At 47.6% G+C, this 17,500-nt stretch overlaps 1 protein-coding gene across 1 annotated transcript in view; it reads right to left on the minus strand.

Moving 5' to 3' along the window:
* The window catches only part of sos2 (son of sevenless homolog 2 (Drosophila)), a 145,375-nt gene that overhangs the window by 57,994 nt on the left and 69,881 nt on the right, over positions 1 to 17,500 (minus strand). Inside the window, exons 6-7 of the mRNA XM_052485607.1 lie at positions 4,738 to 4,881; positions 251 to 361 (exon numbers count right to left, since the gene is read on the minus strand). Coding sequence (XP_052341567.1) covers positions 251 to 361; positions 4,738 to 4,881 — 255 coding nt within the window. The remainder of the gene's footprint in view (positions 1 to 250; positions 362 to 4,737; positions 4,882 to 17,500) is intronic.

Raw genomic sequence — 17,500 nt, forward strand, 5'->3', positions numbered from 1 at the left:
TAGCGGCAACATATCAAATCAAATGTATTTATGTAGCCCTTCGTACATCAGCTGATATCTCAAAGTGCTGTACAAAATAAGTATAAAAATAAGTTACAAACAACGCAAAAGAAACGAAAAAAAAAAAAGAAAAAAAAAACAATTGGTTGGGAATACGTAAAACGTCAGCCTTGTTCTCCAGCGCCATCTTGAAAAAGTGATGAATACAATCAAGATGTGTGTGTGCAAGTGAGGTGAAACCTATCCTTACCTGGAAGTATAGTCCTACAGTAGGCCGGGCCATCAGGCTGCTGAAGTGCTCGTGGAACTGCCTGGACAGGATGTCCTGAGACAGGGTCTCGTATGGGTCAAACGCCTGCTCCTGGAGTTGAAAGAGACAGTTAACGGAAGAGTTTAAAAAAAGCTGACTACTATGTCTTACTGGGGAGGGGGGGGTATTACATAGAGGCATACAATCAACTGAAGGCCTTCTAGCAGAGATGTGCAAGACAGCTTGGTAAAAACATGTTGTTTTTTACATTAATACTTCATAGGGCAGAGGGCTTTGGGACCAGTTATGACAGAATAGAGGTAGAGGGATCAGTTATGACAGAATAGAGGTAGAGGGATCAGTTATGACAGAATAGAGGTAAAGGGATCAGTTATGACAGAATAGAGGTAAAGGGATCAGTTATGACAGAATAGAGGTAAAGGGATCAGTTATGACAGAATAGAGGTAATGGGATCAGTTATGACAGAATAGAGGGATCAGTTATGACAGAATAGTAAAGGGATCAGTTATGACAGAATAGAGGGATCAGTTATGACAGAATAGAGGGATCAGTTATGACAGAATAGAGGGATCAGTTATGACAGAATAGTAAAGGGATCAGTTATGACAGAATAGAGGGATCAGTTATGACAGAATAGAGGTAAAGGGATCAGTTATGACAGAATAGAGGTAGGGATGACAGAATAGAGGTAGAGGGATCAGTTATGACAGAATAGAGGGATCAGTTATGACAGAATAGAGGTAGAGGGATCAGTTATGACAGAATAGAGGTAATGGGATCAGTTATGACAGAATAGAGGGATCAGTTATGACAGAATAGAGGTAAAGGGATCAGTTATGACAGAATAGAGGTAAAGGGATCAGTTATGACAGAATAGAGGTAGAGGGATCAGTTATGACAGAATAGAGGTAGAGGGATCAGTTATGACAGAATAGAGGTAATGGGATCAGTTATGACAGAATAGAGGTAGAGGGATCAGTTATGACAGAATAGAGGTAGAGGGATCAGTTATGACAGAATAGAGGTAGAGGGATCAGTTATGACAGAATAGAGGTAAAGGGATCAGTTATGACAGAATAGAGGTAGAGGGATCAGTTATGACAGAATAGAGGTAGAGGGATCAGTTATGACAGAATAGAGGTAGAGGGATCAGTTATGACAGAATAGAGGTAATGGGATCAGTTATGACAGAATAGAGGTAGAGGGATCAGTTATGACAGAATAGAGGTAATGGGATCAGTTATGACAGAAGAGGTAGAGGGATCAGTTATGACAGAATAGATGACAGAATAGAGGGATCAGTTATGACAGAATAGAGGTAGAGGGATCAGTTATGACAGAATAGAGGTAGAGGGATCAGTTATGACAGAATAGAGGTAGAGGGATCAGTTATGACAGAATAGAGGGATCAGTTATGACAGAATAGAGGTAGAGGGATCAGTTATGACAGAATAGATAGAGGGTAGATGGCAGAATAGAGGGATCAGTTATGACAGAATAGAGGTAGAGGGATCAGTTATGACAGAATAGAGAGGGATCAGTTATGACAGAATAAAGGTAGAGGGATCAGTTATGACAGAATAGAGGTAGAGGGATCAGTTATGACAGAATAGAGGTAGAGGGATCAGTTATGACAGAATAGAGGTAGAGGGATCAGTTATGACAGAATAGGAGATCAGTTATGACAGAATAGAGAGATCAGTTATGACAGAATAGAGGTAGAGGGATCAGTTATGACAGAATAGAGGTAGAGGGATCAGTTATGACAGAATAGAGGTAGAGGGATCAGTTATGACAGAATAGAGGGATCAGTTATGACAGAATAGAGGTAAAGGGATCAGTTATGACAGAATAGAGGTAATGGGATCAGTTATGGCAGAATAGAGGTAGAGGGATCAGTTATGACAGAATAGAGGTAATGGGATCAGTTATGACAGAATAGAGGTAAAGGGATCAGTTATGACAGAATAGAGGTAAAGGGATCAGTTATGACAGAATAGAGGTAAAGGGATCAGTTATGACAGAATAGAGGTAAAGGGATCAGTTATGACAGAATAGAGGTAAAGGGATCAGTTATGACAGAATAGAGGTAGAGGGATCAGTTATGGCAGAATAGAGGTAGAGGGATCAGTTATGACAGAATAGAGGTAGAGGGATCAGTTATGACAGAATAGAGGATCAGTTATGACAGAATAGAGGGATCAGTTATGACAGAATAGAGGGATCAGTTATGACAGAATAGAGGTAGAGGGATCAGTTATGGCAGAATAGAGGTAGAGGGATCAGTTATGACAGAATAGAGGTAAAGGGATCAGTTATGACAGAATAGAGGTAGAGGGATCAGTTATGACAGAATAGAGGTAGAGGGATTAGTTATGACAGAATAGAGGTAAAGGGTGAGTTATGACAGAATAGAGGTAAAGGGATCAGTTATGACAGAATAGAGGTAGAGGGATGTTATGACAGAATAGAGGTAGAGGGATCAGTTATGACAGAATAGAGGTAATGGGATCAGTTATGACAGAATAGAGGTAGAGGGATCAGTTATGACAGAATAGAGGTAGAGGGATCAGTTATGACAGAATAGAGGTAGAGGGATCAGTTATGACAGAATAGAGGTAATGGGATCAGTTATGACAGAATAGAGGTAAAGGGATCAGTTATGACAGAATAGAGGTAAAGGGATCAGTTATGACAGAATAGAGGTAGAGGGATCAGTTATGACAGAATAGAGGTAGAGGGATCAGTTATGACAGAATAGAGGTAGAGGGATCAGTTATGACAGAATAGAGGTAGAGGGATCAGTTATGACAGAATAGAGGTAAAGGGATCAGTTATGACAGAATAGAGGTAGAGGGATCAGTTATGACAGAATAGAGGTAAAGGGATCAGTTATGACAGAATAGAGGTAGAGGGATCAGTTATGACAGAATAGAGGTAGAGGGATCAGTTATGACAGAATAGAGGTAGAGGGATCAGTTATGACAGAATAGAGGTAATGGGATCAGTTATGACAGAATAGAGGGATCAGTTATGACAGAATAGAGGGATCAGTTATGACAGAATAGAGGTAGAGGGATCAGTTATGACAGAATAGAGGGATCAGTTATGACAGAATAGAGGTAAAGGGATCAGTTATGACAGAATAGAGGTAAAGGGATGTATGACAGAATAGAGGTAAAGGGATCAGTTATGACAGAATAGAGGTAAAGGGATCAGTTATGACAGAATAGAGGTAGAGGGATCAGTTATGACAGAATAGAGGTAATGGGATCAGTTATGACAGAATAGAGGTAAAGGGATCAGTTATGGCAGAATAGAGGTAGAGGGATCAGTTATGACAGAATAGAGGTAGAGGGATCAGTTATGACAGAATAGAGGTAATGGGATCAGTTATGACAGAATAGAGGTAGAGGGATCAGTTATGACAGAATAGAGGTAATGGGATCAGTTATGACAGAATAGAGGTAGAGGGATCAGTTATGACAGAATAGAGGTAATGGGATCAGTTATGACAGAATAGAGGTAGAGGGATCAGTTATGACAGAATAGAGGTAAAGGGATCAGTTATGACAGAATAGAGGTAGAGGGATCAGTTATGACAGAATAGAGGTAATGGGATCAGTTATGACAGAATAGAGGTAATGGGATCAGTTATGACAGAATAGAGGTAATGGGATCAGTTATGACAGAATAGAGGTAATAGAGGTTGACTGTGTCACTGGGTGTAAGTTTAGGTGTGTGTGTGAGTTTAGGTGTGTGTGTGTGTGTGTGTGTGTGTGTGTGTGTGTGTGTGTGTGTGCGTGTGTGTGTGTGTGCGTGTGTGTGTGTGTGTGTGTGAGTTTAGAGGTGTGTGTGTGTGTGTGTGTGTGTGTGTGTGTGTGTGTGTGTGTGTGTGTGTGTGTGTGTGAGTTTAGGTGTGTGTGTGTGTGTGAGTTTAGAGTGTGTGTGTGTGAGTTTAGAGGTGTGTGTGTGTGTGTGTGTGTGTGTGTGTGTGTGTGTGTGTGTGTGTGTGTGTGTGTGTTTAGGTGTGTGTGTGTGTGTTTAGGTGTGTGTGTGTGTTTAGGTGTGTGTGTGTGTGTTTAGTGTGTGTGTGTGTGTGTGAGTTTAGGTGTGTGTGTGCAGTTTAGGTGTGTGTGTGTGTGTGTGTGTGTGTGTGTGTGTGTGTGTGTGTGTGTGTGTGTGTGAGTTTAGAGGTGTGTGTGTGTGAGTTTAGAGTGTGTGAGTTTAGTGTGTGTGTGTGTGTGTGTGTGTGTGTGTGTGTGTGTGTGCGTCGTGCGTGCGTGCGTGCGTGCGTGTGAGTTTAGAGTGTGTGTGTGAGTTTAGGTGTGTGTGTGTGTGTGTGTGAGTTTAGGTGTGTGTGTGTGTGAGTTTAGGTGTGTGTGTGTGTGTGTGTGTGTGTGTGTGTGTGTGTGTGTGTGTGTGTGTGTGTGTGTGTGTGTGTGTGTGTATATCTATGTCCTACCTCTGCCAGGTCCTCGAAGCAGCTGCCCACCAGAGGATGTGGACTACCGTCAGCGGTCATCTCCACTGCATCTTCGATCAGGCCCAGCAGCTTGACCGTCAACTCATGGATGTCCAAGATGTTACTGAAAATCACCTCCACATCCTGCACGCAGAGAGGGTGAGATGTGACTTACAAGGGGGGAGCAATACTTCACTTACACATTTCACACATTTTAGTGCTTTAGCAGAGTTGATTCATTTTAGTTATTTAACAGATTTGATTCATTTTAGTTCTTTAACAGATTTGATTCATCTAACAGATTTGATTCATTTTAGTTCTTTAACAGATTTGATTCATCTAACAGATTTGATTCATTTTAGTTCTTTAACAGATTTGATTCATTTAACAGATTTGATTCATTTTAGTTCTTTAACAGATTTGATTAATTTAACAGATTTGATTCATTTTAGTTCTTTAACAGATTTGATTCATCTAACAGATTTGATTCATTTTAGTTCTTTAACAGATTTGATTCATCTAACAGATTTGATTCATTTTAGTTCTTTAACAGATTTGATTCATTTTTAGTCCCTGAGCAGATTTGATTCATTTTAGTTCTTTAACAGATTTGATTCATTTGAGTCATTTAGCAGATTTGATTCATTTGAGTCATTCAGCAGATTTGATTCATTTGAGTCATTTAGCAGATTTGATTCATTTGAGTCATTCAGCAGATTTGATTCATTTGAGTCATTCAGCAGATGCTTTAATTCAGCGCGATTTACAACAATACGTCTTCAGTGACACAAACCATCCCAATGTCAGCTGAACATGGAAACAATCTCCTTAGCAACCACTGGTTCCCAGATCTGTTTGTTGTCAAGCAATGACAAAGACCAATGTCAGCTGAACATGGAAACAGTCTCCTTAGGAACCACTGGTTCCCAGATCTGTTTGTTGTCAAGCAATGACAAAGACCAATGTAGCTGAACATGGAAACAGTCTCCTTAGCAACCACTGGTTCCCAGATCTGTTTGTTGTCAAGCAATGACAAAGACCAATGTCAGCTGAACATGGAAACAGTCTCCTTAGGAACCACTGGTTCCCAGATCTGTTTGTTGTCAAGCAATGACAAAGACCAATGTCAGCTGAACATGGAAACAATCTCCTTAGGAACCACTGGTTCCCAGATCTGTTTGTTGTCAAGCAATGACAAAGACCAATGTCAGCTGAACATGGAAACAGTCTCCTTAGGAACCACTGGTTCCCAGATCTGTTTGTTGTCAAGCAATGACAAAGACCAATGTCAGCTGAACATGGAAACAATCTCCTTAGGAACCACTGGTTCCCAGATCTGTTTGTTGTCAAGCAATGACAAAGACCAATGTAGCTGAAAAAACCCCATCACAAATCAGATCTGGGACCAGGCTACTTGTAAAACCACTGCCTGGTTCATTCCTGTACTGTTAGTGGATAACATCTTTCGAACGATTCAATGTTGGATTTGCTATGATTCATTGCAAAAAAAATGAGCTTGGTAAATTAATAAACAAGCACACTTTCTTTTAACGTCAAAGTCAACGGTTGTTTTTAATGTGTATAGATTATGTATTTGGGATTTTGAATGCATCCAGATTAATGACGATAGCGGGGGAAAAATGGTGCTGAAGATGAGCACAGCCACAGTGGCCAGAGAACAAAGGAAAAGGGAGGACCAATCTCATGTCAAACTCCCAGCAGGGGTCATACTCCCCTTCTTTAGCTCACCTCACATCTCTAGTATAGATCAAATGCTCCTCCCATCACAAAGCTCCTCCCCATCACAAAGCTCCTCCCATCACAAAGCTCCTCCCATCACAAAGCTCCTCCCATCACAAAGCTCCTCCCCATCACAAAGCTCATCCCATCACAAAGCTCCTCCCCATCACAAAGCTCCCCCATCACAAAGCTCCTCCCATCACAAAGCTCCTCCCCATCACAAAGCTCCTCCCCATCACAAAGCTCCTCCCATCATAAAGCTCCTCCCCATCACAAAGCTCCTCCCATCACAAAGCTCCTCCCCATCAGCTCAAGGGCGGCCAGTTTAACCAAATGACAGTGAGACGAATCACGCTTCACCATCTGGCAATCTGACAGACTAATCTGTGTTTGGCGGGTGCCAGGAGAACGCTACCTGCCCCAATGCATAGCGCCAACTGTAAAGTTTGGTGGGGGCTGTTTTTCCATGGTTCGGGCCCCTTAGTTCCAGTGAAGGGAAATCTTAACACCACAGCATACAATGACATTCTAGAAGATTCTGTGCTTCCAACTTTGTGACAACAGTTTGGGGAAGACCCTTTCCTGTTTCAGCATGACAACGCCCCTGTGCTCAAATCGAGGTCCATACAGAAATGGTTTGTCGAGATCGGTGTGGAAGAACTTGACTGGCCTGCATAGAGCCCTGACCTCAACCCCATCGAACACCTTTGGGATGAATTGGAACACCGACTGCTAGCCAGAAGGCCTAAAAGCTCAACATCAGTGCCCGACGTCACTAATGCTCTTGCGGCTGATTGGAAGCAAGTCCCTGCAGCAATGTTCCAACATCTAGTGGAAAGCCTTCCCAGGAGAGTGGAGGCTGTTATAGCAGCAATGTTCCAACATCTAGTAGAAAGTCTTCCCAGAAGAGTGGAGGCTGTTATAGCAGCAATGTTCCAACATCTAGTGGAAAGCCTTCCCAGAAGAGTGGAGGCTGTTATAGCAGCAATGTTCCAACATCTAGTGGAAAGCCTTCCCAGAAGAGTGGAGGCTGTTATAGCAGCAATGTTCCAACATCTAGTGGAAAGCCTTCCCAGGAGAGTGGAGGCTGTTATAGCAGCAATGTTCCAACATCTAGTAGAAAGTCTTCCCAGAAGAGTGGAGGCTGTTATAGCAGCAAAGCAAATCATTTCCATATTAATGACGAGACTCCATATTAATGACGAGACTCCATATTAATGACGAGACTCCATATTAATGACGAGACTCCATATTAATGACGAGACTCCATATTAATGATGAGACTCCATATTAATGATGAGACTCCATATTAATGACGAGACTCCATATTAATGACGAGACTCCATATTAATGACGAGACTCCATATTAATGACGAGACTCCATATTAATGACGAGACTCCATATTAATGATGAGACTCCATATTAATGATGAGACTCCATATTAATGACGAGACTCCATATTAATGATGAGACTCCATATTAATGATGAGACTCCATTAATGATGACAAACATCATTTAGAATGACAAACAGGTGTCCACATACACTACATGACCAATATATATAACACGCACGCACGCACACACACACACACACACACACACACACACACACACACACACACACACACACACACACACACACACACAAAAGTTTGGGGTCACTTAGAAATGTCCTTGTTTTTAAAAGAAAAACACATTTTTTCATCATTTAAAATAACATCAAATTAATCAGAAATACAGTGTAGACATTGTTAATGTTGTAAATGACTATTGTAGCTGGAAACGGCAGATTTTTAATGGAATATCTACATAGACGTACAGAGGCCCATTATCAGCAACCATCACTCCTGTGTTCCAATGGCACGTTGTGTTTGCTAATCCAAGTTGATAATTTTAAAAGGCTAAATGATCATTAGAAAACCCTTTTACAATTATATTAGCAAAGCTGAAAACTGTTGTTCTGGTTAAAGAAGCAATAAAACTGTCCTTCTTTAGACTAGTTGAGTATCTGGAGCATCAGCATTTGTGGGTTCAATTACAGGCTCAAAATGGCCAGAAACAAAGACCAATCCTCTGAAACTTGTCAGCCTATTCATCTGTCGCCACCAAACCCCAATACCACCGTGTCTGTCACCACCAAACCCCAATACCACCGTGTCTGTCACCACCAAACCCCAATACCACCGTGTCTGTCACCACCAAACCCCAATACCACCGTGTCTGTCACCACCAAACCCCAATACCACAGTATCTGTCACCAAACCCCAACCACCCCCACCAAACCCCATACCAGTGTCTGTCACCACCAAACCCCAAACCACCCTGTCGCCACCAAACCCCAATACCACAGTGTCTGTCGCCACCAAACCCCAATACCACCAGCCACCGTGTCTGTCACCACCAAACCCCAATACCACAGTGTCTGTCACCACCAAACCCCAATACCACCAGTCACCGTGTCTGTCACCACCAAACCCCAATACCACCGTGTCTGTACCACCGTGTCTGTCACCACCAAACCCCAATACCACCGTGTCTGTCACCACCAAACCCCAATACCACCAGTCACCGTGTCTGTCACCACCAAACCCCAATACCACCGTGTCTGTCACCACCAAACCCCAATACCACCGTGTCTGTCACCACCAAACCCCAATACCACCGTGTCTGTCACCACCAAACCCCAATACCACCGTGTCTGTCACCACCAAACCCCAATACCACAGTGTCTGTCACCACCAAACCCCAATACCACCGTGTCTGTCGCCACCAAACCCCAATACCACCGTGTCTGTCACCACCAAACCCCAATACCACCGTGTCTGTCACCACCAAACCCCAATACCACAGTGTCTGTCACCACCAAACCCCAATACCACCAGCCACCGTGTCTGTCACCACCAAACCCCAATACCACCGTGTCTGTCACCACCAAACCCCAATACCACCAGTCACCGTGTCTGTCACCACCAAACCCCAATACCACCGTGTCTGTCACCACCAAACCCCAATACCACCGTGTCTGTCACCACCAAACCCCAATACCACCGTGTCTGTCACCACCAAACCCCAATACCACCAGTCACCGTGTCTGTCACCACCAAACCCCAATACCACCGTGTCTGTCACCACCAAACCCCAATACCACCGTGTCTGTCACCACCAAACCCCAATACCACCGTGTCTGTCACCACCAAACCCCAATACCACCGTGTCTGTCACCACCAAACCCCAATACCACAGTGTCTGTCACCACCAAACCAAACCGTGTCTGTCGCCACCAAACCCCAATACCACCGTGTCTGTCACCACCAAACCCCAATGCCACAGTGTCTGTCACCATCAAACCCCAATACCACAGTGTCTGTCACCACCAAACCCCAATACCACCGTGTCTGTCACCACCAAACCCAAATACCACCGTGTCTGTCACCAAACCCCAAACCCCAGTCATCGCCACCAAACCCCACCACCGTGTCTGTCACCACCAAACCCCAATACCACCGTGTCTGTCACCACCAAACCCCAATACCACCAGTCACAGTGTCTGTCACCACCAAACCCAAATACCACCGTGTCTGTCACCACCAAACCCAAATACCACCGTGTCTGTCGCCACCAAACCCCAATACCACCGTGTCTGTCACCACCAAACCCCATGCCACAGTGTCTGTCACCATCAAACCCCAATACCAGTGTCTGTCACCACCAAACCCCAATACCACAGTGTCGTCGCCACCAAACCCCAATACCACCGTGTCTGTCACCACCAAACCCCAATACCACCAGTCACCGTGTCTGTCACCAAACCCCAAACCGTGTCTGTCACCACCAAACCAATACCACCGTGTCTGTCACCACCAAACCCCAATACCACCGTGTCTGTCACCACCAAACCCCAATACCACCAGTCACCGTGTCTGTCACCACCAAACCCCAATACCACAGTGTCTGTCACCACCAAACCCCAATACCACAGTGTCTGTCGCCACCAAACCCCAATACCACCGTGTCTGTCACCACCAAACCCCAATACCACAGTGTCTGTCACCACCAAACCCCAATACCACCGTGTCTGTCACCACCAAACCCCAATACCACCGTGTCTGTCACCACCAAACCCCAATACCACCGTGTCTGTCACCACCAAACCCCAATACCACAGTGTCTGTCGCCACCAAACCCCAATACCACAGTGTCTGTCGCCACCAAACCCCAATACCACCGTGTCTGTCACCACCAAACCCCAATACCACAGTGTCTGTCGCCACCAAACCCCAATACCACAGTGTCTGTCGCCACCAAACCCCAATACCACCAGCCACCGTGTCTGTCACCACCAAACCCCAATACCACCGTGTCTGTCACCACCAAACCCCAATACCACCAGTCACCGTGTCTGTCACCACCAAACCCCAATACCACCGTGTCTGTCACCACCAAACCCCAATACCACCGTGTCTGTCACCACCAAACCCCAATAATAGTCACCGTGTCTGTCACCAAACCCCAATACCACCGTGTCTGTCACCACCAAACCCCAATACCACCGTGTCTGTCACCACCAAACCCCAATACCACCGTGTCTGTCACCACCAAACCCCAATACCACCGTGTCTGTCACCACCAAACCCAATACCACCACCCGTGTCTGTCACCACCAAACCCCAATACCACCGTGTCTGTCACCACCAAACCCCAATACCACCGTGTCTGTCACCACCAAACCCCAAAACCGTGTCTGTCACCACCAAACCCCAATACCACCGTGTCTGTCACCACCAAACCCCAATACCACCGTGTCTGTCACCACCAAACCCCAATACCACAGTGTCTGTCACCACCAAACCCCAATACCACCGTGTCTGTCACCAAACCCCAAACCACCGTGTCTGTCACCACCAAACCCCAATGCCACCGTGTCTGTCACCATCAAACCCCAATACCACAGTGTCTGTCACCACCAAACCCCAATACCACCGTGTCTGTCACCACCAAACCCAAATACCACCGTGTCTGTCACCACCAAACCCCCCCACCGTGTCTGTCGCCACCAAACCCCAATACCACCGTGTCTGTCACCACCAAACCCCAATACCACCGTGTCTGTCACCACCAAACCCCAATACCACCACCAGTGTCTGTCACCACCAAACCCAAATACCACCGTGTCTGTCACCACCAAACCCCAATACCACCGTGTCTGTCACCACCAAACCCCAATACCACCGTGTCTGTCACCACCAAACCCCAATGCCACAGTGTCTGTCACCATCAAACCCCAATACCAGTGTCTGTCACCACCAAACCCCAATACCACAGTGTCTGTCGCCACCAAACCCCAATACCACCGTGTCTGTCACCACCAAACCCCAATACCACCAGTCACCGTGTCTGTCACCACCAAACCCCAATACCACCGTGTCTGTCACCACCAAACCTCAATACCACCGTGTCTGTCACCACCAAACCCCAATACCACCGTGTCTGTCACCACCAAACCCCAATACCACCAGTCACCGTGTCTGTCACCACCAAACCCCAATACCACAGTGTCTGTCACCACCAAACCCCAATACCACCGTGTCTGTCACCACCAAACCCCAATACCACCGTGTCTGTCACCACCAAACCCCAATACCACAGTGTCTGTCACCACCAAACCCCAATACCACCGTGTCTGTCACCACCAAACCCCACCACCGTGTCTGTCACCACCAAACCCCAATACCACCGTGTCTGTCACCACCAAACCCCAATACCACCGTGTCTGTCACCACCAAACCCCAATACCACAGTGTCTGTCACCACCAAACCCCAATACCACCGTGTCTGTCACCACCAAACCCCAATACCACCGTGTCTGTCACCACCAAACCCCAATACCACCGTGTCTGTCACCACCAAACCCCAATACCACCGTGTCTGTCACCACCAAACCCCAATACCACCGTGTCTGTCACCACCAAACCCCAATACCACCGTGTCTGTCACCACCAAACCCCAATACCACCGTGTCTGTCACCACCAAACCCCAATACCACCGTGTCTGTCACCACCAAACCCCAATACCACCGTGTCTGTCACCACCAAACCCCAATACCACAGTGTCTGTCACCACCAAACCCCAATACCACCGTGTCTGTCGCCACCAAACCCCAATACCACCGTGTCTGTCACCACCAAACCCCAATACCACAGTGTCTGTCACCACCAAACCCCAATACCACCGTGTCTGTCACCACCAAACCCCAATACCACAGTGTCTGTCACCACCAAACCCCAATACCACCGTGTCTGTCACCACCAAACCCCAATACCACCGTGTCCACCACAGTGTCTGTCACCACCAAACCCCAATACCACCGTGTCTGTCGCCACCAAACCCCAATACCACCGTGTCTGTCACCACCAAACCCCAATACCACCGTGTCTGTCACCACCAAACCCCAATACCACCGTGTCTGTCACCACCAAACCCCAATACCACCGTGTCTGTCACCACCAAACCCCAATACCACCGTGTCTGTCACCACCAAACCCCAATACCACCGTGTCTGTCACCACCAAACCCCAATACCACCAGTCACCGTGTCTGTCACCACCAAACCCCAATACCACCGTGTCTGTCACCACCAAACCCCAATACCACAGTGTCTGTCACCACCAAACCCCAATACCACCGTGTCTGTCACCACCAAACCCCAATACCACAGTGTCTGTCACCACCAAACCCCAATACCACCACCGTGTCTGTCACCACCAAACCCCAATACCACCGTGTCTGTCACCACCAAACCCCAATACCACCGTGTCTGTCACCACCAAACCCCAATACCACCGTGTCTGTCACCACCAAACCCCAATACCACCAGTCACCGTGTCTGTCACCACCAAACCCCAATACCACCGTGTCTGTCACCACCAAACCCCAATACCACCGTGTCTGTCACCACCAAACCCCAATACCACCGTGTCTGTCACCACCAAACCTAAATACCACCGTGTCTGTCACCACCAAACCCCAATACCACCGTGTCTGTCACCACCAAACCCCAATACCACCGTGTCTGTCACCACCAAACCCAAATACCACCGTGTCTGTCGCCACCAAACCCCAATACCACCGTGTCTGTCACCACCAAACCCCAATACCACAGTGTCTGTCACCACCAAACCCCAATACCACAGTGTCTGTCACCACCAAACCCCAATACCACCGTGTCTGTCACCACCAAACCCCAATACCACCGTGTCTGTCGCCACCAAAGCAATACCACCGTGTCTGTCACCACCAAACCCCAATACCACCGTGTCTGTCACCACCAAACCCCAATACCACCGTGTCTGTCACCACCAAACCCCAATACCACCAGTCACCGTGTCTGTCACCACCAAACCCCAATACCACCGTGTCTGTCACCACCAAACCCAAATACCACCGTGTCTGTCACCACCAAACCCCAATACCACCAGTCACCGTGTCTGTCACCACCAAACCCCAATACCACCGTGTCTGTCACCACCAAACCCCAATACCACCGTGTCTGTCACCACCAAACCCCAATACCACAGTGTCTGTCACCACCAAACCCCAAATACCACCGTGTCTGTCACCACCAAACCCAATACCACCGTGTCTGTCACCACCAAACCCAATACCACCGTGTCTGTCGCCACCAAACCCCAATACCACCGTGTCTGTCACCACCAAACCCCAATACCACAGTGTCTGTCACCACCAAACCCCATACCACCGTGTCTGTCACCACCAAACCCCAATACCACCGTGTCTGTCACCACCAAACCCCAATACCACCACCGTGTCTGTCAATACCACCAAACCTCAATACCACCGTGTCTGTCACCACCAAACCCCAATACCACCGTGTCTGTCACCACCAAACCCCAATACCACCAGTCACCGTGTCTGTCACCACCAAACCCCAATACCACAGTGTCTGTCACCACCAAACCCCAATACCACCGTGTCTGTCGCCACCAAACCCCAATACCACCGTGTCTGTCACCACCAAACCCCAATACCACCGTGTCTGTCACCACCAAACCCCAATACCACCGTGTCTGTCACCAAACCAAAACAGTGTCCCCACCATACCACCGTGTCTGTCGCCACCAAACCCCAATACCACCGTGTCTGTCACCACCAAACCCCAATACCACCGTGTCTGTCACCACCAAACCCCAATACCACCGTGTCTGTCGCCACCAAACCCCAATACCACCGTGTCTGTCACCACCAAACCCCAATACCACCGTGTCTGTCACCACCAAACCCCAATACCACAGTGTCTGTCACCACCAAACCCCAATACCACCGTGTCTGTCGCCACCAAACCCCAATACCACCGTGTCTGTCACCACCAAACCCCAATACCACCGTGTCTGTCACCACCAAACCCCAATACCACCGTGTCTGTCACCACCAAACCCCAATACCACCGTGTCTGTCGCCACCAAACCCCAATACCACCGTGTCTGTCACCACCAAACCCCAATACCACCGTGTCTGTCACCACCAAACCCCAATACCACCAGTCACAGTGTCTGTCACCACCAAACCCAAATACCACCGTGTCTGTCACCACCAAACCAACCACCGTGTCTGTCGCCACCAAACCCAAATACCACCGTGTCTGTCACCACCAAACCCCAATACCACCGTGTCTGTCACCACCAAACCCCAATGCCACCAGTGTCTGTCACCACCAAACAATACCACAGTGTCTGTCGCCCAAACCCCAATACCACAGTGTCTGTCACCACCAAACCCCAATACCACCGTGTCTGTCACCACCAAACCCCAATACCACCAGTCACCGTGTCTGTCACCACCAAACCCCAATACCACCGTGTCTGTCACCACCAAACCTCAATACCACCGTGTCTGTCACCACCAAACCCCAATACCACCGTGTCTGTCACCACCAAACCCCAATACCACCAGTCACCGTGTCTGTCACCACCAAACCCCAATACCACCGTGTCTGTCACCACCAAACCCCAATACCACCGTGTCTGTACCACCGTACCACCGTGTCTGTCACCACCAAACCCCAATACCACAGTGTCTGTCACCACCAAACCCCAATACCACCGTGTCTGTGTCACAGTGTCTGTCACCACCAAACCCCAATACCACCACCGTGTCTGTCGCCACCAAACCCCAATACCACCGTGTCTGTCACCACCAAACCCCAATACCACCGTGTCTGTCGCCACCAAACCCCAATACCACCGTGTCTGTCGCCACCAAACAATACCACCGTGTCTGTCACCACCAAACCCCAATACCACCGTGTCTGTCACCACCAAACCCCAATACCACAGTGTCTGTCACCACCAAACCCCAATACCACCGTGTCTGTCACCACCAAACCCCAAACCACCGTGTCTGTCACCACCAAACCCCAATACCACCGTGTCTGTCACCACCAAACCCCAATACCACCGTGTCTGTCACCACCAAACCCCAATACCACCGTGTCTGTCACCACCAAACCCCAATACCACCGTGTCTGTCACCACCAAACCCCAATACCACCGTGTCTGTCACCACCAAACCCCAATACCACCGTGTCTGTCACCACCAAACCCCAATACCACAGTGTCTGTCACCACCAAACCCCAATACCACCGTGTCTGTCACCACCAAACCCCAATACCACCGTGTCTGTCACCACCAAACCCAATACCACAGTGTCTGTCACCACCAAAGTACCACCGTGTCTGTCGCCACCAAACCCCAATACCACCGTGTCTGTCACCACCAAACCCCAATACCACCGTGTCTGTCACCACCAAACCCCAATACCACAGTGTCTGTCACCACCAAACCCCAATACCACAGTGTCTGTCGCCACCAAACCCCAATACCACCGTGTCTGTCACCACCAAACCCCAATACCACAGTGTCTGTCGCCACCAAACCCCAATACCACCGTGTCTGTCACCACCAAACCCCAATACCACCGTGTCTGTCACCACCAAACCCCAATACCACCGTGTCTGTCACCACCAAACCCCAATACCACCGTGTCTGTCACCACCAAACCCCAATACCACCGTGTCTGTCACCACCAAACCCCAATACCACAGTGTCTGTCACCACCAAACCCCAATACCACCGTGTCTGTCACCACCAAACCCCAATACCACCATGTCTGTCACCACCAAACCCCAATACCACAGTGTCTGTCACCACCAAACCCCAATACCACCAGTCACCGTGTCTGTCGCCACGTCGGCTTATGAAGTCAGAGTTTTCACACTGCAACTGCAGGGCAGATAAGCCAGTCAGCTGACTACAGCTGTTCAGTTCAAATGGTCTTTCACAGGTCTTGTTTTTTCCATTTATGTTTTGAGGTTGGACTTGAGCGCTCGTAGCTCATTAGCATTTAGGGCCCTCCGATTGTTATCACCTCGTTAGTCAGTATGTGTTACAACTGTGCTAGTTGCCATCTCGTTAGTGGGATGGTGTTTCACCTGTGCTGGCCCAGGTGCTATTAAAGAGCAGCTGGCCCAGTGCGCCAGGGGTCTTGATATCTGTGGAAGGTCAACACCTTTAGTTGTCTCTCGCTATGTTCATTTCTAGAAGAACAATCCTTTATCTGATCTTCTCCGTTTCTGTTTTGCTCCACCTTTTTGGTTTATTTCCTGTCTTTAAGTTTGGTGTTTTGGTTTTTCTTTTGTTTACTTCTTCTTGGGGCAGATTTAGTGGGAGCTCAGGGTGGGTGTCTTTTAGGTCCCAGTTGTTGCTAGTCAACTTTCAGTGGACACCCCCCATGAGTGTCTTTCAGAGCCCCTCCTAAATTTTTTTTTAAAAACACCGGTTTCATTTTGGTTGTTGGTCAGTGACTCTTTGTTACTTCCCTCTTCTGTTTGAGTGACATTCTTTGGTTTTGTTGCCGGGGTAACGTGGTCTCACACTGCAAACGGTTGCTTTGCTATGTGGTCAAACAAACTGTTTGGTAAGCAGTCTGCTGTGTTATGTCGGCTAC

Source organism: Oncorhynchus keta, chromosome 29 (genome assembly GCF_023373465.1).
Source record: "Oncorhynchus keta strain PuntledgeMale-10-30-2019 chromosome 29, Oket_V2, whole genome shotgun sequence".
NCBI classification, from domain to species: Eukaryota; Metazoa; Chordata; class Actinopteri; order Salmoniformes; family Salmonidae; genus Oncorhynchus; species Oncorhynchus keta.